This window comes from Schistocerca piceifrons, chromosome 2 (assembly GCF_021461385.2).
Source record: "Schistocerca piceifrons isolate TAMUIC-IGC-003096 chromosome 2, iqSchPice1.1, whole genome shotgun sequence".
In the NCBI taxonomy this organism is placed as follows: Eukaryota; Metazoa; Arthropoda; class Insecta; order Orthoptera; family Acrididae; genus Schistocerca; species Schistocerca piceifrons.
This window is the reverse complement of record NC_060139.1, coordinates 606,960,427-606,983,415: the sequence shown is the minus strand read 5'-3', so window position 1 is coordinate 606,983,415 and position 22,989 is coordinate 606,960,427. Positions and strand designations below refer to the sequence as shown.

The 22,989-nt window shown below is 40.1% G+C and overlaps 1 protein-coding gene across 1 annotated transcript in view; it reads left to right on the top strand.

Annotated features, from left to right (window-relative positions):
• The window catches only part of LOC124774633 (AP-4 complex accessory subunit Tepsin-like), a 152,198-nt gene extending 132,445 nt beyond the window's left edge, over nt 1–19,753 (top strand). The window contains exon 9 of the mRNA XM_047249497.1: nt 19,228–19,753. Within this exon, the coding sequence (XP_047105453.1) occupies nt 19,228–19,261 (34 nt within the window). The 3' untranslated portion in view covers nt 19,262–19,753. The remainder of the gene's footprint in view (nt 1–19,227) is intronic.
• The last annotated feature ends 3,236 nt before the right edge of the window (nt 19,754–22,989 follow it).

Below are 22,989 nucleotides of genomic sequence, written 5' to 3'. Positions count from 1 at the left end.
ACAAAAGCCAAAAAGAAAAATCATAAGAAAAATTTTTGGCCCATTCTGCAGAGATGGAACGTGGATGAAAAGGAAATCTCAGGAATCGTATCAGCACACTGAAAAGATCTGACACTTTCAAGGAAAAACAGTTACTGGTCATATTCTTAGAATGAAAGATGACATCTTACAATCTCATTGGCAGTTAAGAACAATTGGATGCTTAAAACTGAAAGAAATCTTCAGGAAATTGGTCACAGATCAGATGGTACAAGATATAGATGCATTCAGAACACTAAATGAGATAAATATTTTTTTTTTTTAATTATATTTGCTCTTCGATTAAATCAGCCCACGATTTGTCTTTGTCTAAAACTTTGTCCTCAAAATCATAAATTTTGAGTGAAATAAACACAAAGATCAACAGAGCAGCAGACCAATAAAATAAGTGATATCAGAACATAAGTGTTTCAGCTTTTAATGAAAATATCATCATTTTTCCTACATCACATACATTATTTAGTTAAGTGATTTCCCTTACATTTCTACCTCTACACCTATCATATACAGACATGCAGCCCAAACATGTTTAATAATTCCAACCATGAAATATGGAAGTGAGTTAGTGCTTGTTTTAGGCACATAGTATGTTGGCCTGGAATCAGAAACTAGCATCTCATTTAAATAATAATGTGCAATGTGACATACTGATATGATGAAGGCAAACATGTGTGAGTGTGAAAAAAACTAGGTTTGGACTGAAAGCGGTGGTATATAGAATACCTTTTGCCTCACACAGTATTGTAGACTGTGACATATAGATTTAGATGAAAACAATCTATCTTCCAACATGCGGTGTTACTAAGCATACAGCTACAAATCCTAAACAGTTGAAGACACCCCCGGTCTCCCAATTTACTGTAATTATGTAGAAAATTTGTGGTACAACTTAGAATCCTGCACTAAAAGCAGTCATATTGCAAAGAAAAGCAGTATGATGAAGCCACGCCCACAAGCATGGGACAAAATGTCAGCAACGATACATCAAAACTGACTGAATCAACTAATAAATGCTTCCAAAGAGTACTGACACAGAAGAAACAAGACATCTGTCTATGGTGGAATAATGTAAGATATCTGTCTGTTTTCTATGTGTATTTTCTAAATAAAAGTCACTGCTTTGAATTTTCAGACTCCTTTATATGTTGATACTGTTGCAGCAATTCAATCTTCAACATCAAATTGCCTTTGCACCAGAATATTGTTTCTAAATTTTGTGATACATTCAGTTTACTTTAACATGAGGATTTGAACAAGAACTGTTAAAGGAACCTTAGCATCAGAATAATTGTTATTAGTCTGAAGTTATTTTATGCAATGTTTTATTTTGAATTATTTTGTGTACTTCATGTATAAAATACACACATCATCATCTAAAATCAGTGGCACGCTTTATTCTTAACACAGTGAACTATTTCCTAAACAAGCTCCAATCCAGAAATATTTAGGTGCTCAAATACATTTTACACTTTGTGAAGACAGAGCAGAGGTAGGTAAACAAGGAAGTAATTACAAAAGTCCACTACAAAGAAAGTAAATACTGTCACATTGAAACCACAATCAAGTCTAAATCTGAAGACATGGGTGTTAATGAAGTACAACACTTAGCACTGAAAGCATGGCTATTACCAACTAAGTTACAGCCAGAACAGGGCTAATCTCCTGGATGGAGAGTGTATATATTTCTAGAAACATCAAATTTTTCCAGAATGCCAGTATTTACACAATTGTAGAGTCGTCTAGAGATACAAAAATAACGTATTTCAAGGACATAAACATGTTTAACAAATATAACCATCTGTCCTATCTCCATAGGCTACCTGTCCTATCCTCTAAAAGCGTGTTATATTTTGGCCCATTGATGGCATTGTATTACCTGGACAAATCCTATATCACTGTGATATGGCCCTTGCATGAATAAACAAATAAATAATTGCTGCTGGCCAGGTCTGAACTGGAAACCTGCAAGATGCCAACCAGCTATGCTAACCACTACACCACACTGTATGCACCATGGCTTGCAGCGTTGGTCACTCTCCTGAGCAACGACAACCTGCTGTTTCATCAGTGGTCTTCTGTATGGCAGAGCTGGTGGATCCTTGTATTCTGGTGGTGTTGTCACATCCTCTTCATTGTGATAAGTATTGTAAGTAGCCTCCCTCTTGTCGAAGCTTCACAGCAGTGGTCTTCTGTATGGCAGAGCTGGTGGATCCTTGTATTCTGGTGGTGTTGTCACATCCTCTTCATTGTGATAAGTATTGTAAGTAGCCTCCCTCTTGTCGAAGCTTCACAGTTGTTGAATGGGTCTTCAGTTTCCTTGAATCTCCCATCATTGATTTGTGCCTCTGGTGTGTACTAGGGATTCCTCTGGAGGACATGGACAACATCTCTGCATTTTTGTCTTTTGGATGAAGGATCATAATTCTCAACTTTGTATGAGACATGTCATAAGCAATGAAAGATATACGATATGGCCCAGAGTAGGCTCTTTGACAACTTTGCTGATGGTCCTACTTTCCGTACAGGTTTAAAAATCCAAGCTAGTTCTCCTGGACTGTGTCTCACTGGTCAGTGCTTGGACTGTAGTCCAGGTCTGTACATGAGCCAGATGTTGTGCTTCTTCAGTCTTGGTAATGTGATGTTTCACATAGTTCTTATGAGTATTGTCTGGATAAAATAGGGGCAGTGCAGCAGAAAGAACTGTGTGAGGCCAGTGTCTTGTTCTCTGTGTTGTTCGTGAATGTCACCACGCAGAGTGGCCATGCAGTTTGAGGCACCATGCCACGGATTGCACAGCCCCTCCCACCGGAGGTTCAAGTCCTCCCTTGGGTTGGGTGTGTGTGTGTTGTTCTTAGTATAAGTTAGTTCAAGTAGTGAGTAAGTCTAGGGACCGATGACCTCAGCAGTTTGGTCACTTAGGAATTCACACACATTTGAACATTTTGACAAAGGACAGTATTGCATCCTAGTTTCTGTGTTTGACATCTACCAGTGTCTCATATCCATCAATTCCCATTTGTCGACTTCAGGAACTACCCCAATTCCATTTTGATGGAAGGGTGCTGCTCCAGGTGGGATTGGTGTCACATGCCTCAAAAGTAATTGCAGTACATGCTTCTGTCATTGGCATTCCGTACAGTGCCCTATGTAGTGTTTAGCGGATTGGTAAAGATATAGCCAGTGATACCTGCATCAGATTCAGTCTAGAGTCTTCAAGAATCTCATATGAGCAGATGCTGGAGCGTCATGGGAATACTTCAGGATGGCAATACCTTTCTTCTGTTCAGCAGCAATGTCATTTAATGCAGTAATCCACATTGACATGGTCCACCAAAGGATTCATTAAAAGGCAGTTGGTGTCCTTATGTTTGCATCCACTTTTCTGTACCACTGTGATGATGTACTGCTGAAGCCTCAATGACCATCTTGCCACTTGACCCGAGTGATCCTTCAGACTAGACAGCCAACATAGAGAATGGTGGTCCATCACAGAGATGAATGGTATGCCAAAAAAAATATGGGCAGAACTCGCTTGTAGAGTTCATCTCAGACTTGGTGAGTACTCTGGAACTGTAAGTTATCACCCTCTCTATACCTTTCTGAATCTGTACTAGAACTTCCCCTATTCCAAAATCCCAAGCATCAGTGTGAAGCTCTGTCTTGGCATTCTAATCATCAGTGCTAGAAATGGAGATGATGTCAGCACCCCCTTAAGGACAAGGATAGATCTTTCTTGCACATCATTCCCAGAAAATTTGGTGTCTCCTTGCAGTACTTCTTACAAGGGATGTGCTGTGGTACAGAAGATCCTGGTAGTACGAGCACATTCTGGGAAAACATCTCACTTCATGAAGGGGCCGAGGAGTCAGAAAATCTGTGACTGTTCTCATTTTCTCTGGATCGGGACAGACTCCATTACCATTCATCAGGTGCCCCAAGATTTTTCTTTCTTGGGCACTGAAGAGGCACTTTTTTCAGATTCAAGTAGAGACATGCAGTCGGAACACACACTTCATCACAGTTGTCAGGTGGTTGAGTTCTTCAAATGTTTTTGAAAAGATGATAATATCACCCAGATAGCAAAGACACATCATCCACTTAAGATGCCTAAGCAGATTGTCCATTATATGTTCAAAGTTAGCTGGAGCATTACATAGTCCAAACATGATAACTTTGAATTCTGACGCAATCGGGAGTTATGAAGACAATCGTTTCCCAAACAGCCTCGTCAGCCTTGGTTCACTAGAAGCATGTCTGAATGTCCACAGCTGAGAAATGCTTTGCTCTATTCAGGGTGTTACAATGTGTGGCTATCTTTCTTCGTGGTTTTGTTGAGTCATTAGCAGGCGACACAGAAACCCCATATGCTGTGCTGCTGCTTCACGCGGACTACTGGAGAGGACCAAGGACTTTCTGAAGGTTCATTGATGACATCTTGCAGCATTTTCTCCACCTCCTTGTGGATTATTCATTCTTCAGCCAGCAAAACTCTAAATGAGCATTGGCTAATTGGTGGATGATCCTTAGTGTTGATACAGTGTTTTATCATGGGCTGCTTGGTCTGTATTTTATCTACTCAGGTTTTGAAAACAACTAAAAACTGACGCAAAATGGCTATTATTTGCTGACATCATTCTTAGGTCAGACCAGATCCTATTGGCAGTTTGACATATTAGCTGCCTCTGATGCATAGTCTGCAGTGGTACAGGAGCACAATTCTTCAGTGACACTAAGATGCCCTTCCTGTTATGGTTCACCAGGAATGAGTTATGGCTGCTCATGACAATTAATGATCCAAAGTTCTCCTTAACCACCCACAATTCTTACGACCATCACTGGCATGTAGATTTCTTTTGTAAGCCTGGGTAGCTTTTTGCAACTGACAGATACTTCACAGTTTAACTGTGCATCTTGACTGGTGACTGGAATTCATCTCAGATAATGATGGTAACAATGCCTTCAAAGGCAAAAAACCACCCAGAGCAATCTTCATTGTGTGCTTATTGGAATAGCTTTGTCAGTCTGTCCACACACTATGATTTCTTTGATGCCTGCAAGAAGTCCCATCTGAGAATGTTGTCATGATTACATTCTGTTAAAATGTCAAATTTGAAACACTGTGTTCTGTTATTGATAATTATTCTTGCAATACATGTTCCTGTTGGCTGGAATTATTTCCCATTTGTGATCTTCAGCACAACCACTTTTGTATGCCCTGACTAGATTTTCTGTCATCTTGGCAACTGTTGTCCATGGTGGTTGCCTCACTTAGTTTTCCTTGATTTGGCAGCTGGCAAGTGGAATGGTATTTGTTTATGGCAACAGGGAATGACTATGGGATGTTGAGTAAGGCAATGAATTTCTGCCTACAGTCAACTATGATGCCTGCAGTTGACTGCTGTGAATAGGACTGTTAAGGTAGTTGATGCCTTGTGGCATAATACACTCCTGGAAATGGAAAAAAGAACACATTGACACCGGTGTGTCAGACACACCATACTTGCTCCGGACACTGCGAGAGGGCTGTACAAGCAATGATCACACACACGGCACAGCGGACACACCAGGAACCGCGGTGTTGGCCGTCGAATGGCGCTAGCTGCGCAGCATTTGTGCACCGCCGCCGTCAGTGTCAGCCATTTTGCCGTGGCATACGGAGCTCCATCGCAGTGTTTAACACTGGTAGCATGCTGCGACAGCGTGGACGTGAACCGTATGTGCAGTTGACGGACTTTGAGCGAGGGTGTATAGTGGGCATGCGGGAGGCCTGGTGGACGTACCGCCGAATTGCTCAACACGTGGGGCGTGAGGTCTCCACAGTACATCGATGTTGTCGCCAGTGGTCGGCGGAAGGTGCACGTTCCCGTCGACCTGGGACCGGACCGCAGCGACGCACGGATGCACGCCAAGACCGTAGGATCCTACGCAGTGCCGTAGGGGACCGCACCGCCACTTCCCAGCAAATTAGGGACACTGTTGCTCCTGGGGTATCGGCGAGGACCATTCGCAACCGTCTCCATGAAGCTGGGCTACGGTCCCGCACACCATTAGGCCGTCTTCCGCTCACGCCCCGACATCGTGCAGCCCGCCTCCAGTTGTGTCGCGACAGGCGTGAATGGAGGGACAAATGGAGACGTGTCGTCTTCAGCGATGAGAGTCGCTTCTGCCTTGGTGCCAATGATGGTCGTATGCGTGTTTGGCGCCGTGCAGGTGAGCGCCACAATCAGGACTGCATACGACCGAGGCACACAGGGCCAACACCCGGCATCATGGTGTGGGGAGCGATCTCTTACACTGGCCGTACACCACTGGTGATCGTCGAGGGGACACTGAATAGTGCACGGTACATCCAAACCGTCATCGAACCCATCGTTCTACCATTCCTAGACCGGCAAGGGAACTTGCTGTTCCAACAGGACAATGCACGTCTGCATGTATCCCGTGCCACCCAACGTGCTCTAGAAGGTGTAAGTCAACTACCCTGGCCAGCAAGATCTCCGGATCTGTCCCCCATTGAGCATGTTTGGGACTGGATGAAGCGTCGTCTCACGCGGTCTGCACGTCTAGCACGAACGCTGGTCCAACTGAGGTGCCAGGTGGAAACAGCATGGCAAGCCGTTCCACAGGACTACATCCAGCATCTCTACGATCGTCTCCATGGGAGAATAGCAGCCTGCATTGCTGCGAAAGGTGGATATACACTGTACTAGTGCCGACATTGTTCATGCTCTGTTGCCTGTGTCTATGTGGCTGTGGTTCTGTCAGTGTGATCATGTGATGTATCTGACCCCAGGAATGTGTCAATAAAGTTTCCCCTTCCTGGGACAATGTATTCACGGTGTTCTTATTTCAAATTCCAGGAGTGTAGTTGTTGAACACTCGTCTTATTTCTGTACAATAGTGTACAACATCCAGAGTGTCCACAACGGAAAGGGCCAAAACGCTCTGTACTTATGCCTGTGTCATTTTGCCATGGCCTCGAGCCCTGTTTTTCAATTGTTGTTCTGCTACACAAACCAGCTGTTGATTGTCATCAAATGTTTTCTTCAGCTCAAGTTTATTTGTCCCAGCTACTGAGCTGCTCTGCATTGTTCTCAAACCGTTGCTGGGCTGTGCCATCCAAGTGAAAGTATACATTTGCTAAACACATCATGTCATCCCATGTGTTGTATCTGTCAATTCAGTTGAATCTTTTCAGCCATTTTGCTGGGTCCCGAACAACAACTCCAGAAAATACCGATGGATGCGTGCTGTGCAGCTGACTTGCTGCTCTTTTGGAATCCATCTGTTTCCTGCATATATGGACCTTATTATTGATATACTGCTTGTATTCTGGCTATTGTCCATGTAGGTGACCACTTTTACATTGCCTAATAGGAGCATGATGATCCAGATGTTTCGAAGTACCTGATGTCTCCACCAAACAATGCCATGTCGAAACCACAATGAAGTCCAAATCTGGAGGAAGAATTGTCAGTGTGTTACAACACTTGGAACTGAAATCATATTTATTACTGACATCAGCTTACAGCCAGAACAGAACTGATCTGAACAGTGTGTGCAGTTGTTTATAAAAAGAAACATCAAGTGTTCCAGAATGTTAGCATTTATACAACCATCAATATTCCATAGATACAAACATTACAAACAACAGATATTTACAGAACCTCCCAGAATTGAAAAAATACAAAATAACAAATTACTGATGGTTGGGTTTGAACCAGCAGCCTGCAGCAAGCCAGCCAGAGACTCTAACCACAACAACACACTGCATACACCAGAGCTCATGGCAATGTAATGTATACCATACTTATGGTGAAACATCATGATAATCAGCTATGATTTGTCACTCTTCTGCATTTTGTGCTGACCTTATAATTTTTTGATAAGTTCAACAGCTTGTTTCTTTTAATAGATCTTCCACTATTTTCTTTCTTGGCCACCTCTTGGTTTTCTTTTCCAAATTTTTACCTTCCAGTGTGTGTGTGTGTGTGTGTGTTTTAAAACCTTATTGTCTAAATAAATGTTCACACAGCCTTATTTTTTTCTGTAGGATATATGCTGCAAGATTTCTTTTGTCAGTGATATCTTTCGAAACATCTAATTCAGTTTGTTTCCTGTCCAGCTATTCTTCATTAGTCTTCTCCAAAGTTACATTCTCATCGCTTCTAAGTGTTTCCTGTCAACGAGTGCCCAGTTTTCATGGTCTTTCAGGAGCACAACCCAGATGAATGCCCTAACAAACTGGGTTTTTTCTTCAGTACTTAACAACTTGTTTACCAATAGTTGTCTTCTTTCTTTGAAAGCACATTTAGTAGTTGTGTTTTTTTTTCTTGTTTACATACTGTGTATATTGTCTTTTGTAATTTAAGTGCCTAGATAATAAAATTTATCAAGTATCCCAGTTTATTTCTGTTAGTTTAGGTGCCAGGTGTCATTTTTATTTGCTTACTATCATAATTATCAGAGTTTTACTATTAGTTTTACATTCAAACTTTTTCGTGGTTGCTGAAAATTTAGGAAGTATATTCTGCAAATATTTTTCACTATCATCTATTACAGTAAAATCATCTGCAAATCTATACAGTGAATTTGAATTACAGTTCACTGTAACTCCATGTGGTTTTTTCTTCGTATAGTCTCATAGCTTTGTGATGAAAAGATTAAAACAATAACATGATACTGAATGTCCTTTTACTCTTTTTCTGATTTTGACTTTACATTGCTCTCCCACTGGTTTTTGTATATATCTGATAATGTTCTATCTTTTCAGTGTATCTTTCAGGATCTTCAAGTGTGTCTTCCTGCTAATTCTGTCAAATGCTCATTCTATACCAGTAAAGGTCATGTCAGTATCACTAATTCCAATGTTTTCTTTAGCAGCTCTTGAGTGGTTAGAAGGCTTCTCTTGTTCCTGATTTTTGTCTAAAACCAAAGTGATCCTCTTCAAGTTCTATTCTGCATTTTGTGCTATGTTTTATGTTGAATTTATTTTTGCTGCATATGAAATTGGGCTTGGTGTTCTGTAAATAGAGCAGTCTTTGCTTATGAATGAATATTGCTTTACTTCCTGCAAAGCCATCTGGAAGAGACCGATAACCATAATAGTTTACAACTTTGTTTCATTTTTGACCATAATTCTGTCAGAGCTGAGCTGGCAGGTCATCTGGAACTAGAGCTTTCTTTGCTCTCATTTCTATTTTTATAATTAAAAGAACTCATCTGCTAACACTACTTCTCCTTCTTCCATGATGATGTCTTTTTCCTTTATAAAACCACAAAACTTCTCATTGTCTTGAATTGTAATATCTCAATCTTCCTGTAGACTTTATTACTCATTTCATCCCCTGCACATATCATTAAACCAATGTTCCTGAATCTACCTGCATTATTGTGTAATTTTTCTTGATCTACCATGTGTTTTCCAGTATTTACGGTATTCCTTTCCTGGACTAAGTCTATTATGATGTCTGTCATCCACAGTTTTCTATGTCCCATTTTTTCCTCAGTGCTTCATATGTCATTTTTGTTAATTTATTTCGTTCCCTGATTTTATATGAGTATTATTTAATTTCACATCACATCAACTATTACATATTCAGAAATTCTTCCATAGAGTAGGAGGAGCTGTGAAGCAGGTATGATTTCAGTTTGCATTTATTTAATTGTACTATCTATTAAAGTCTGTACATCAGTAGGTAGGTGGTTGATTTTTGTGGCTGAAAACGTCATCCTCTCTTCTTTGCAAAACTAAGACTGAGTGATGGATAGTGCAAGCTATTTCTCTCTCAAGTATTATATTTATGAATATTACTGTCATTTTAAGACTATGATTGACTGTTGACAACAAACTTCATAAGGAAGAAAGTATACAGTGGGGCTGTTGTCAGTATGCCAAACTGTTTAAAGAACTATCTCTAAGATGTTCTAGAATCTACTCTACATATCTTTGGTGCAGGGTCAAAGGGGCTCAAGTCAAAACTATTACTTTTTTAGGAGAGCCACAATAAAGTTCACAATCCTCTTTTAAATCCAAATATGTATGTATTTAAGCTATAACACATTATTACATAGTAAATATTCCCCATTTTATGGCCCAAATTTTCTTGAGCTCTTAAGTTTATTTTTCCCCCCTTTTCATCCCGTAAATGTAGATATGTGCTCCAGCCCATTTGCATGATAATTTTATGACCTTAATGAGTGTGACATGAAACAACTTTATTTGCAAATAATTATCACATTCGGACAACATTATATGAGTAGCACTAAATATTAAACAAGAAAGTACATACTGTGTGAAAATTTCTATAACATGTTATGGATGTTATGAACAAGAACAATATTGTAGATTCAGTTATTCCAGAAATCAACCTGATGTTATAAATAAATCAAACGCGATACAACAAGAATGCTACTCCAACTCAATTTCATTTAGATCTGGATCTTGTGCAATTGCATCAGGATCTGTAGGAAGACTCTATAAAAGTCATGAAACACTGGTGGTATAAGAGGTGGCAGGTGAAGTAAATCCTCCTCCTTTTCGTTGGATATAGGCACGAGTGATTTGTATGTCCTTTCTACTTGGTCCATTTATGGCCTGCCCCTTCTTCTGAAACTCAATATCTTGAAAGATTCGTCACCCAAGGAATTCTTGTAGTTGACCATTCCTTCATTGTTAGTATACTGCAGCCATTGACCAACATGCCATGAGTAATGTTCTCCATCTGTTTTTCCTTCTAGAAATAAAACTAGTTTTGAGCAGTCCAGCGAAGTCATAAAACTGATCCTTGTTTAATTCAACAACGTTGAATTGTTTTTTGCCAGTGCTCCTCCCCAACTGGTACTAATCATGAGGATAGTAAACTGGTGCCTTGCATTTTTTCCTCCGTTTCTCTGTCATGGAATGGTCGATGTCGCATTCCATGTGCTTGTGTCCAGCAACTAGGAATTTATGATTGATGACCCTGATGTGAGGGAAGTCTTTCAAAGCATCAATGAACATTGCTGCAATATGGGATTTTTTTTATTTTGACCCCCACATGTGTCAGAATAAAAGATTATTTCTGAAATATTTATGGGCATATTAGACAAATGCATGTATAAGTACGAAGCTATTTTGTTTGCTCCCCTACCAGCTAAAGCTTCACGCCACATATAGTTGGTGGATTGTCCTGCACCACTACGTGTACTGTCAAATTACGTGTCCCCAGCTGACGTTTGCAGAAAGCTACGGAAGAACCAAGGCATGGTGTAGGAAGGCATTGCTGCAGATCAAAGCTGAAACATTTTTTAGAATCATCTTGCTTACACATATCTTTGTCTTTTGCTTTTGATGAGTAAGCAAAGTCAGCTGCCTCTTGATGTAGGTTTTGTTTGGCTGAGTAATTTAGTAAATCTGCTGTATTACCAGTTTCTTTTGCAACTTGTATTTTCATACGTAAGACATCACATTTGTGGCATGTATCTATTCTGGGTTTTTTGAAGGAGAGTTTCAAGGTATGAAATTCCCTTTCTTAGATAAATCTGGATACAGGTTTTGATTTGTTCTCTGTGTATAACTGGTACATAATTTGCAAATTCAGACGAGAAGGGAGATACCTCTTGCCATTGCTCCTCCTGGTGTAATGACTTTCATACAGGGGGAAAGACAATAAATGAGCTCTTACGTCATTCAATTCTTTCTCACTCTTCTTATGTTTCATTGTATGTTTTCCACGCCTGTCACTGGGGCGGGTGTTCCAGTAGTACTTCGTCTTATTTTTAATGGCGTGTCTAACAAATTTCTCATCCTTGTCTAGTGTGCTGAGGAAACTGTTTGCATACAGGTTTCCTTTGATCGTTGATTTCAAAACAGTATTCATGGGTTTCACTCCTGTTTCTAGAACATGTTTCCTTTCTGGGTCTCCTGGTTGCCACATGTTTAGTAGTGACATGCTTTGTTATAAACACAACTCTTTCATCATGTGTACCGAGTCCCCAGTACTGCGAAAAAATAGTTTTGTGAATATGATTATCCAGAATCAGAAAACATTTCTTTTTGCACTGTGTAAGAGCTTTCATCTTTCTAGCACATACTTCCTTCCCACTAACATTAATGTACAACTGTCCAGTATGCAAAAGAATAGTTCGTTCCTTGCGCAGTGCTCTAGCCCAACAATGTTGAATAGCCGTACCTTCACCATTGCCACTGCTTGTAGAAGGCTGCTCAATTCCATCTATTGAAAGAGATGTCTCCACCATAAGGTCTGCAGGAACATTTTACGCAATGTATTCTTCCTGCTGATCTGAATCAAGAGGGACTTTTAGTTTTTTAGTAACATGACTTTTTCTTCTCATTATTATTTCATCATCGAGGCTGCCTTCACTTTCTGAATTGGTACATATGTCTTGTCTTGATCACTGTCATCATCATAATCCAAACTATTGGACAGTGAAGATGCTAGTTTGTTCATTGATGGTTTGTCAGGGGCTCCCTCCAGTACACCCCGTACTTTATCTTGTTTGGATAGCTGTGAAGACAATATTAAATTGTTATCACTGCATTCATCTAAAAATAAACAATAAAATGTTTTGTAGAAATTAATCGTGTTTAATATTCAGTATCCTTAATTATTGTCTCTGTAGTTTTACAAGAAGTGCAATTTCACACAACTTTTATGAAGAGGCCTATATGACTACAGTTTATTTAGTCTTATAAAATGAAAGCTACTATACTGGTTTAGAAATCCACTTACTTGTGTTAATGCCAGCCTGTTTCTGCAGTGAATGAACCATTTCCTTCCCACGGGTAGACATTTTCAAACACGCTGAATAGTCAGTGAATGTTAATCTTCCCTCTTTCACAATGCAACAACAATGCACATATTTATAGCACAATCTTCCGCAATAATAAAGTATTGCCAACCCCCGGGAAAGATTACGGAATAACAAATATAAATTAAAAAGTTGAGTGTTACTAAGGATTGGATTGGATTGCTAGTGGGAAGAGACCAAACAATGAGGTCATTGGTCTCATCGGATTAGGGAAAGACAGGGAAGAAGTTCGGCCATGCCCTTTCAAAGGAACCATCCCGGCATTTGCCTGGAGTGATTTGGGGAATCACGGAAAACCCAAATCAGGATAGCCGAACGCGGGATTGAACCATCGTCCTCCCGAATGCGAGTCCAGTGTGCTAACCAGTGCGCCACTTCGCTCGGTTGAGTGTTACTAAGGGCATATGCCAACATAAAACTTATTCAGTTTATGTCATACTGCTGATACAAAGGGTATAAGTTGACATAAGCCCTTAATACTAAACAAATGTTAGCAAATATGGCTTAAGGCACAATGACAGTTTGAGTCAGTATGTCTTGTATTGCACCCTGACATAAGCCCTTTATATCACACTAAAGCTTGTGTTTTCCTTGTCAATGTCATTTAACAAACCGAAAAGTGATTTGCGCCCTTATGACCCTGCACTAAAGATATTTGCCTTCACACTTCTGTGTAATAAACATTTTTTTCCTAAATGAGTTCCTTGGAATATAATGCCTTAAGGCATTAGTGAATGAAAATAAAAAGGTAATCTTTTTGCTGTGCTAGTATTAGTCTTAGTCATACGAAAGGGGAATTTTGTTAAAATTCAGTAAAGGCACAGTTGGGCGATGAAGTCTGGGGCCGCTGGCAGTGTGTGGTAACAGTCGGCAGCCAGTAGGCCAGGCAGGGTAAACATGAAGTGGAGCAACAGCAAGACAGGGAAATGCAGTGTTGCTTTAAGTTACTGCAATGTATGAGGCGAGGCAGAAGGCCAGAGCTGGGAGTGGCCATGTGTAAGTGGATGACGTATGGGAATTTATCCCTGCCATAGTTTCTGTCTCTCTCTGACACTGCGTCAGAAGTGAGGGGAAAAGCAGTACAGGGCTATTACAAATGATTGAAGCGATTTCATAAATTCACTGTAGCTCCTTTCATTGACATATGGTCACGACACACTACAGATACGTAGAAAAACTCATAAAGTTTTGTTCGGCTGAAGCCGCACTTCAGGTTTCTAACGCCAGAGCGCTCGAGAGTGCAGTGAGACAAAATGGCGACAGGAGCCGAGAAAGCGTATGTCGTGCTTGAAATGCACTCACATCAGTCAGACATAACAGTGCAACGACACTTCAGGACGAAGTTCAACAAAGATCCACCAACTGCTAACTCCATTCAGCGATGGTATGCGCAGTTTAAATCTTCTGGATGCCTCTGTAAGGGGAAATCAACGGGTCGACCTGCAGTGAGCGAAGAAATGGTTGAATGCGTGCGGGCAAGTTTCATGCGTAGCCCGCGGAAGTCGACGAATAAAGCAAGCAGGGAGCTAAACGTTCCACAGCCAACGGTTTGGAAAATCTTACGGAAAAGGCTAAAGCAGAAGCCTTATCGTTTACAATTGCTACAAGACCTGACACCCGATGACAAAGTCAAACGCTTTGAATTTTCGGTGCGGTTGCAACAGCTCATGGAAGAGGATGCGTTCAATGCGAAACTTGTTTTCAGTGATGAAGCAACATTTTTCTTAATGGTGAAGTGAACAGACACAATGTGCGAATCTGGGCAGTAGAGAATCCTCACGCATTCGTGCAGCAAATTTGCAATTCACCAAAAGTTAACGTGTTTTGTGCAATCTCATGGTTTAAAGTTTACGGCCCCTTTTTCTTCTGCGAAAAAAACGTTACAGGACACGTGTATCTGGACATGCTGGAAAATTGGCTCATGCCACAACTGGAGACCGACAGCGCCGACTTCATCTTTCAACAGGATGGTGCTCCACCGCACTTCCATTATGATGTTCGGCATTTCTTAAACAGGAGATTGGAAAACCGATGGATCGGTCGTGGTGGAGATCAAGATCAGCAATTCATGTCATGGCCTCCACGCTCTCCCGACTTAACCCCATGCGATTTCTTTCTGTGGGGTTATGTGAAAGATTCAGTGTTTAAACCACCTCTACCAAGAAACATGCCAGAACTGCGAGCTCGCATCAACGATGCTTTCGAACTCATTGATGGGGACATGCTGCGCCGAGTGTGGGAGGAACTTGATTATTGGCTTGAACGTCTGCCGAATCACTAAAGGGGCACATATCGAACATTTGTGAATGCCTAAAAAAACTTTGAGTTTTTGTATGTGTGTGCAAAGCATTGTGAAAATATCTCAAATAATAAAGTTATTGTAGAGCTGTGAAATCGCTTCAATCATTTGTAATAACCCTGTATAAATAGTCAGGCACTTTTAGCTTGAGAGGGTGTGTTCCTGAGTCGGGTCGGACCTGTGCTGGTCTACGCTTGTAGGGGCCAGTCTGACAATTTTGTAAATATTCCATGTAAACCTGTACTTTGTTTCTCTGTACTTTTTTGGGCTGTATTCCGCCTCCGTGGACACAACACCAGGGCGGGATGGAACAGCAGCCAGGTACTTTGAGATTCCACAGTCTGCCTGAAGGAGGGCAGTGACAGCGGTCTGTAGCCAGTCCAGGACAGGCCGTGTTTGCTTCCCATCTAGCATACTGGGGTCCAAGTGAGGCGTATGCTGCAGGAGATGCAGCAGTGCTGAAACAGCGTTAGGGATGGTGGCGGGTGTTGCCATCCAGTGAGCACCACTAGGGGCAAGTTGCGGCATGGCGTCCAGGAGGGCACAGGTTCGAGTCCGGTCCTGTCCTGGGAGCAGCAGTGGTTATATGATTGACAGATAATTTATGTCCCATGGTTGGACAGAGCTGGCCAAACGGGGCGGAGCGCGACAGGGACCAGGGACCGTAACAGTTCCCGGAACCACAGGCAGTAGAGCAGCGCCAGTTGCTATGCCTCAGCAGGCGGCAACTGGGCGAGCACGGCTGACTTCCATCGTCAGGCAGCCTTGATGACCGCAGCAGCAGTGTCGGCAGTCCAGGAGTGCTGAGGCAGCCAGACTCGTGGGCGGTGCGCTGACTACGCTTCTGTAAACTAGCTGAATAAAGGAATACTTCTGAATGCCGCTGTATCACACTGCACTGCCCCTTGATGCTATTGAACGTGCTCGGCCTCCTGACGAGAAACGGCGCGGTGGGGCCTGGTTTCAGCTCTGCCAACTGGAGTCCCGGGTTTGACCATAGACGGTCCACAACATTTTTGACATTTTCATCTCCACAATCTGATACCTGTGCCAAAGAAGTCATGGAGCTCAGTGGTTTAAGATCTGTAATGTTTGACATCATGTTATTATTAATAAAAGTGTCTAAGAATTTAGCATATTCTGTTTCATTTATTGATGTAACCTAATTTTTTTAATGGTGCGGTCATGCCTTGTGCAGTGCAGAATTCCAAGTATTGTGTTTTATTTAAGATTATTGAAAGTCTGCAGATAAACAGATATTAATTTTCTAGAAATTATTGTTTTCTCCATTAGATTTGATTACAATTCTGGCATCATAAGGAAAGAGAACTTCTACTGCTTCTTGGGTATATGATTGACAGAATTTATGTATAACGAGAATCAGATGAAATATTGTTCCGTGTGGTACAACTGAATGGTTATTCCTGATTCTGAAGATGCTGTTTCATTGTGTACACTCACTAAACTTCTTAATGTAACACACTACATTCTTTTACTTATATAGGATGAAAACCAGTTTAGTATTTTCAACATCTCTGTGACCATTTGCACTGCCCTTCTTTGTATACATCCAATATCCCCTTTTTCCTACATGGTATGAGTCCCATGAGTGTTTTGTGATGGAAATCCTCTACAGAGTGATTGCATTTTCCCATTCTATCAATGAACCAGAGCCTAGTCAACTGCTTTGTCAAAATATCTAGAATATTTTAAGTTGATTGATCTGACGTGATCATACAAACCACTATAATCAAACAATGAAAACACCAGGTAAGAATACCAACAACGTAGGAAAAGATAGATTGAGCTACTCACCATAAAGACGACACACACACACACACACACACACACACACACACACACGGAGGCACACCTCACGCACACACGACCTCCAAATGCTGGAGTTGACATTTGTGTGTGTGTGTGTGTGTGTGTGTGTGTGTGTGTGTGTGTGTGTGCGTGTGTGTGTGCGACTTGATGTGTATTTGACTTACAGTAAGTAGCAATTTATCTTTTCCTACATTGTTAATAAACCACTATGTACCACTTCCACGGGGATCGCAAGCCCAAGATTTTTATTTACCGTATTTACTCGAATCTAAGCCGCACTTTTTCCGGTTTTTGTGATCCAAAAACTGCCTGCGGCTTAGAATGGAGTGCAAAGCAAACGGAAGTTCTGAAAAATGTTGGTAGGTGCCGCCACAAGTAACTTCTGCCGCCAAATATATGTACCGCTACACAGGCATGCTTTGCAAAGATAAATACTGGCGCGAAAACCTCTGCGTCAGTAAATAAATTAAAAAAAAAGGTGGAAGACGAGCTTTTTTTTCTCCGCCCCGAGTTTCGACCACTGCATTTTCATACATTATCCAACGAAGTAAATACGAATTCCGTATTGTTCATCTTCGAATGTAGCAGAATTTCTATGTACTACGAAAATCCGACTGGCAAGACTGGGATGTTTGTCAGTATGGCCAACTCTACGTTCTGAATTTTTTTCCACCTGTGAGAAGAGATGGTTGCTAATAGGAACCTGATGAAATGGAATCACATGCAGTATTCTCTTCACCATAAGAATAATACGAATATAAACATTTTGCCATGTATTCTTTCGTGTTTGCTGCTATCTCATTTAAACCCTGTCTGCCTAATAAACTCGTTCAGAACATGTTGTATCATACGCAGTCTATTATTTGGTTCTTGTGATCATTATCAAAGAAAGCAGCAGTGTAAGTAACAACAAATAGCAGTCTCTTGCCATTGTTTCGCTGAGACGATTCCTCTCCTCTTTTTTTTTTTTTATTGTAAGCGGCGGTAGCACGCACAAAAGCAAGCCATGCCGCGAGCGGCGACAGGCCGTAAACACGCTCTATCAGAATGTGACAAACAAGGCATGACACAGTACAGTAATGCATTTTAGCTTAGAGTGACGTAAGATCAAAGAAAAATAAGCAATCGATTCAAACCAGACGAAGCACGTCAAAAAGGAAGGGTACCCGTATAAATACGAACGGAGCGCCTGACGCATAGCAATGGCTACCTGGTAAAGCATAACTGCTAAGCTTACGACTCGAACCAAACTACTGTAGCTGTATCGTCTTTCATTCGACCTAAATTGTGTCTCATATTACAATGGACCAACTTTGTTTCGATTTGAAGGTGCGGCCTAAAACTTTTCTCTCCCCTTGAATTTCGAGTCTCAAATTTCAGGTGCGGCTTAGATTCGGAATTTTTTTTTTTCCTTTATTTCGAGTCTCATTTTTCAGGTGCGGCTTAGATTTGAGTAAATACGGTATTAATTACAGTGTGCACACAGGCATCTGCACAATCATTCTTCCCATGCTTTGTACATGAATGGAAAGAAGCAGTGATAATAATTGGCACAATGGGAAGTACCCTCTGCCATGTGCTTCACAGTGGTTTGCTGAGTAGGTTATGTTGATGTAGATTCCATTTCTCTCTCTCTCTCTCTCTCTCTCACACACACACACACACACACACACACACACACACACACATTCAGTATGTTGTTTCTTATTTGCATTTTGAACAGATAGAAACAAGATAAACTGGCACTAAAATTTTTGTAGAAGGCCATAGCTCCAATTCAGTTAATCACAGCGAAAGTAAAATGGGGGGGGGGGGCCTTAAAAGCACTGTAAGTTTCTTTGACAGTGTACAAGTTTCTGTGCAAGAACAGGACAAGTCTCTTAACTTTTAAATCAAGTGCAGACTACCACAGGCACCTTGCTCATTTTTAGGATTTGGATCAGTCAGAGACTTGTCTCATTTCTGCACTGAAGTAACTGATGGCACACACATAATGATAAATAAGCTGGATGTAGCAAGCAATCACAGAAATAAGTGTGTTTGATTAGTGGTAAACGTACGTGCATTAAAAGTGATTTATCACAAAAAGTAATCAAGAATAGAAAGGTAAAGTAAAGATCCTTCCTATATTACTTATTTTGAAATTATTAAAAGTTGATGGCATTACATGAGGGATAATCACTTTGGTAGCAATGTTTATTAATAAAGGTTTCACACATATTTTTAATTATGTATTTAACTTGCAGATGGCTTCAGTGTCCGGTGGTCTTCATTCCATAGCATAAAGGTATTTCAATAGTTCCTGGGATTCATAAATGACGTGCTTGAAGAATAACTACTTGCTTGAAGAATGTGATGTTTTATATGTCATACCAGCTCACTGCCATGCTGTTCAGAAAGTTATAAACCTCTTCTTTCACCTCGTAGTCGGAGCTGGGACTACAATTAAGGCTGACATGTACTGTGAGACTCTGAAAAAACTTAAACGGGCAATTCAGAACCAGAGAAGAGGAAGGTTGAGCAGGGGCGTACACATTCTCCATGACAATGCTCGTCCACACATCGCTCGGCAAACCGTTGCTCTTGCAACAGTTTCAGTGGAACATAATCACCCACCCACCCCATAGTCCTGACTTTGCACCCAGTGAGTATCACCTGTTCCCTAGGTTAAAAGAACATTTGGCCAGAAAGTGATTCAGCTCTGATGACGAGGTGAAAGAAGAAGTTCATAACTTTCTGAACAGCATGGCGGCAAGTTGGTATGACATGGGCATACAAAAACTGCCACAGACAGCGTCTACAAAAATGCACCGACAGAAATGGTGAATATGTCGAAAAATAGCTAAATGTTCAAGCTGTAAACTGATGTAAACCATTGTAGAAATAAACAGGTCTATGTACTTATAAAAAAATAGGAGACCTTACTTTTTGGATTACCCTCGTAAATTTGATCTGATATCAATTGTTAAACTGATGAAAATACAAATAGCAACAAGCTTCTTGAACAACATCAAAATAACTTTGCACAATATGAGTAAGTGATAATATCTTGATTTACATGCATTTACTATTATTTATTGTCCAACTAATTTTCATGGTATAATACTGTAGCATAAGTAACTATTGATATAAATGAAAAATATGTATGTCATAAAGCTTCGTCCAAGTAATACAAAACTTTATAGCTGTCCAGAATCATGAATTAAATACTTTATAAATAAAAAGGAGTTCAAACATGACAAAAAAAAAAGTGGTATTGTAGATTTCGGTTGGGAGGAGAAATTCCAACATGGCTACATTTATTACAGTATGCAACAAGTCAGATGGGCTAGAGAGACTGTAGTCAGCCATATGGAAATGGAAATGCCTTGTGCTAGGGCTTTCCGGCACGTAGACCGTTCACCTGGTGCAAGTGTGGCTAGGGCCTCCCGTCGGGTAGTCCGTTTGCCTAGTGCAAGTCTTTCATGTTGACACCACTTACTTGCGTGTCAATGGGGATGAAATGATGATGATAAGAACAACACAACACCAAGTCCCTGAGCGGAGAAAATCTCTGACTCAGCCGTGAATCGAACCTGGACCGTTAGGCACGACATTCTGTCGCACTGACCATTCAGCTACCAGGAGCAGACAGTCAGCCATAGAACAGGAAAGAACCATGTGGATAAGTACAAGCAAACTGACTTAAGAAAGGATTGCACCCTAAACGTGGACACAGTTCACGAATGGGTATGGCCATCTTTTCGTTACACTAAAAGGCTCAATATAATATTAACACCTAAGTTTTAATCTTTTCAGATACAAAATAATGTTTTGAAAGACTAAATGAAGAAGATTCCATGTATGCAGTTACAACCAAGAACTTGTTCACTAATTAAAATTAACAGGATATTCACTTTCAAAAACTAACAGATCTTTGACAAATAAAATCAAGACAACCAAGGCCAGAGATTGAGAAAGTATTTGCTAGTCTATACAGTACAAGGAGGAAGCAAATTGAGCAACTGGGTAATTTGCTCTAACAGGCAGAACTCTTCAAAGACAGAAGGGTGGTTGAATGAAGAGTGGATACCATACAAGAGGAAAATGCAGGAACATATTCAGTTTTTCTCAGCTAAAGATACACACTATTGCATCAAAACAGTAAAGTGTTAGATGCTTTTCTCTATAGGGGAAAAAAAACTGTAATGCAAAATACTCTAATATTGGTAGTGATGAGAACTATGGGTTTTATCTAAATTAATACTGTGAACATTTTCCTGTGCACTTTGGCTGGCCATAAGTGAATGTGTGAGCTGGGGGTTAAAATTTAAAAAAGTTGAAATTTGTGTAAATCTTCCAGGAAAGCAGCTGTTGGAAAACTTATGATTTATAAATGTTGCCATAATTAATTTTATTAAAAAAATGAAAGATCTGCAGGAAAACTGTGAAGAACGAGGTGATATACTTTGAATATATTTTAATTTCATACAGATTCTTCCTTTGCTGAATATACTAGTGCAAGAAAAATGTTATTATAGGCAACTATGGGTGGACCATATTTTGTAATCATAATTTCAAAGACAATAAGGCACATTTCTGTTCACATCTATAAGGCACTGGCCGCAAAATTTCCAAATGAGGTATGTTAAGTTCTGCTTCATTATGTTCAGAATAGGTAGTATCCTCTAAACAGTGAAAGAACTGCATATTTTTTACAACTACTTTGGGGGTAAAAATAAAAATTCGTAGAGTCATTTGACATGGGATGGTTTCGAAGATTGCTTGCTATTTCTCACAACCAGGTCATTCATTTCTTCCATCAACCTTGGCTTCAATGCCATGAGATAAGATCAAACAGGGTGTACATGCCAGAACAGTATAAAGCCTTTGTCATCCACCCAAATGTAAACAATAAATCAGATGTAAAAGCAGTCACTTCTAATTATGTTCATAAGTTTAAAGACTGGTTGCCAGAAGTTTACAAGAGAACCTACTGCTCAATAGTCACAATTGGGATCAAAATATAAAGAGAAAATAATGTTTTCTCCAGCACAATTTGGTGAATTTGTTTACTCAAATGGTACACATGTATTTGTAAGTGCTAATGTTTACAAAGGCAATGACATTACTTGGCCTATATTTTCTTTGTGAAAACGTGCACTGTATAGGTAGCATTGCCCTCACCTAAAGCATTAGCTGAGAAAATTCCCATTAATAGAAAAAAACCTCCAAGACAATCACAGAGTGAAACAGTACATTTCAACAGAACATTTCAACAGAACATTTCAACAGAACACAGTTCCTCCTCTGAAGAATATTGAATTGGCTGTCTTGTGGTAAGAAATGTACTGACCATTATGTTCAAGAAGATAACACTGCACATATCCAATATTCCAACTAACTGTGGCTATTCGCTTTGAAATATTTGCAAATAAGACTCAAATAACTATTAAGATGTAAAAATGGTTAGTTGAAGTCTGACTTGTTCTTTAACATTAAACTATTTCATCTTGTACTACTCTTAACTGTTTATTGATTTACATAAATAAATACTTCATCTAATGTTCCAATTATTATTATTATTATTATTAATTGAAGAACAGTAACATAGAATCTACTGCATCTAATGTTCCTATTATTATATTAGAGAAGGATAGTTTCCACTCACCATATAGCAGGTCAACAATAGACACACACACACACACACACACACGTGTGTGTGTGTGTGTGTGTGTGTGTGTGTGTGTGTGTGTGGTTGGTTTTTTTTTTTTTTTTTTTTTTTTTTTTTTTTTTTTTTTTAAATTGGAGAACAATAAAATAGATTCTATTTCGTATGCAGTACCATAATGTTCTTTTTACAGGAGAAAATAAACTGAAAAGTAGTGTGAAATTTAGGTTATGCCACTTGTATACTTTCTATTTTTTTTTAAATTAGCCATTTTCATTTTCAATTATACTTGCTAAAAACACATATTTCGAAACATTCTTAAGACATTATCTGTCACTTCCTTGCACAAATTGAGTAA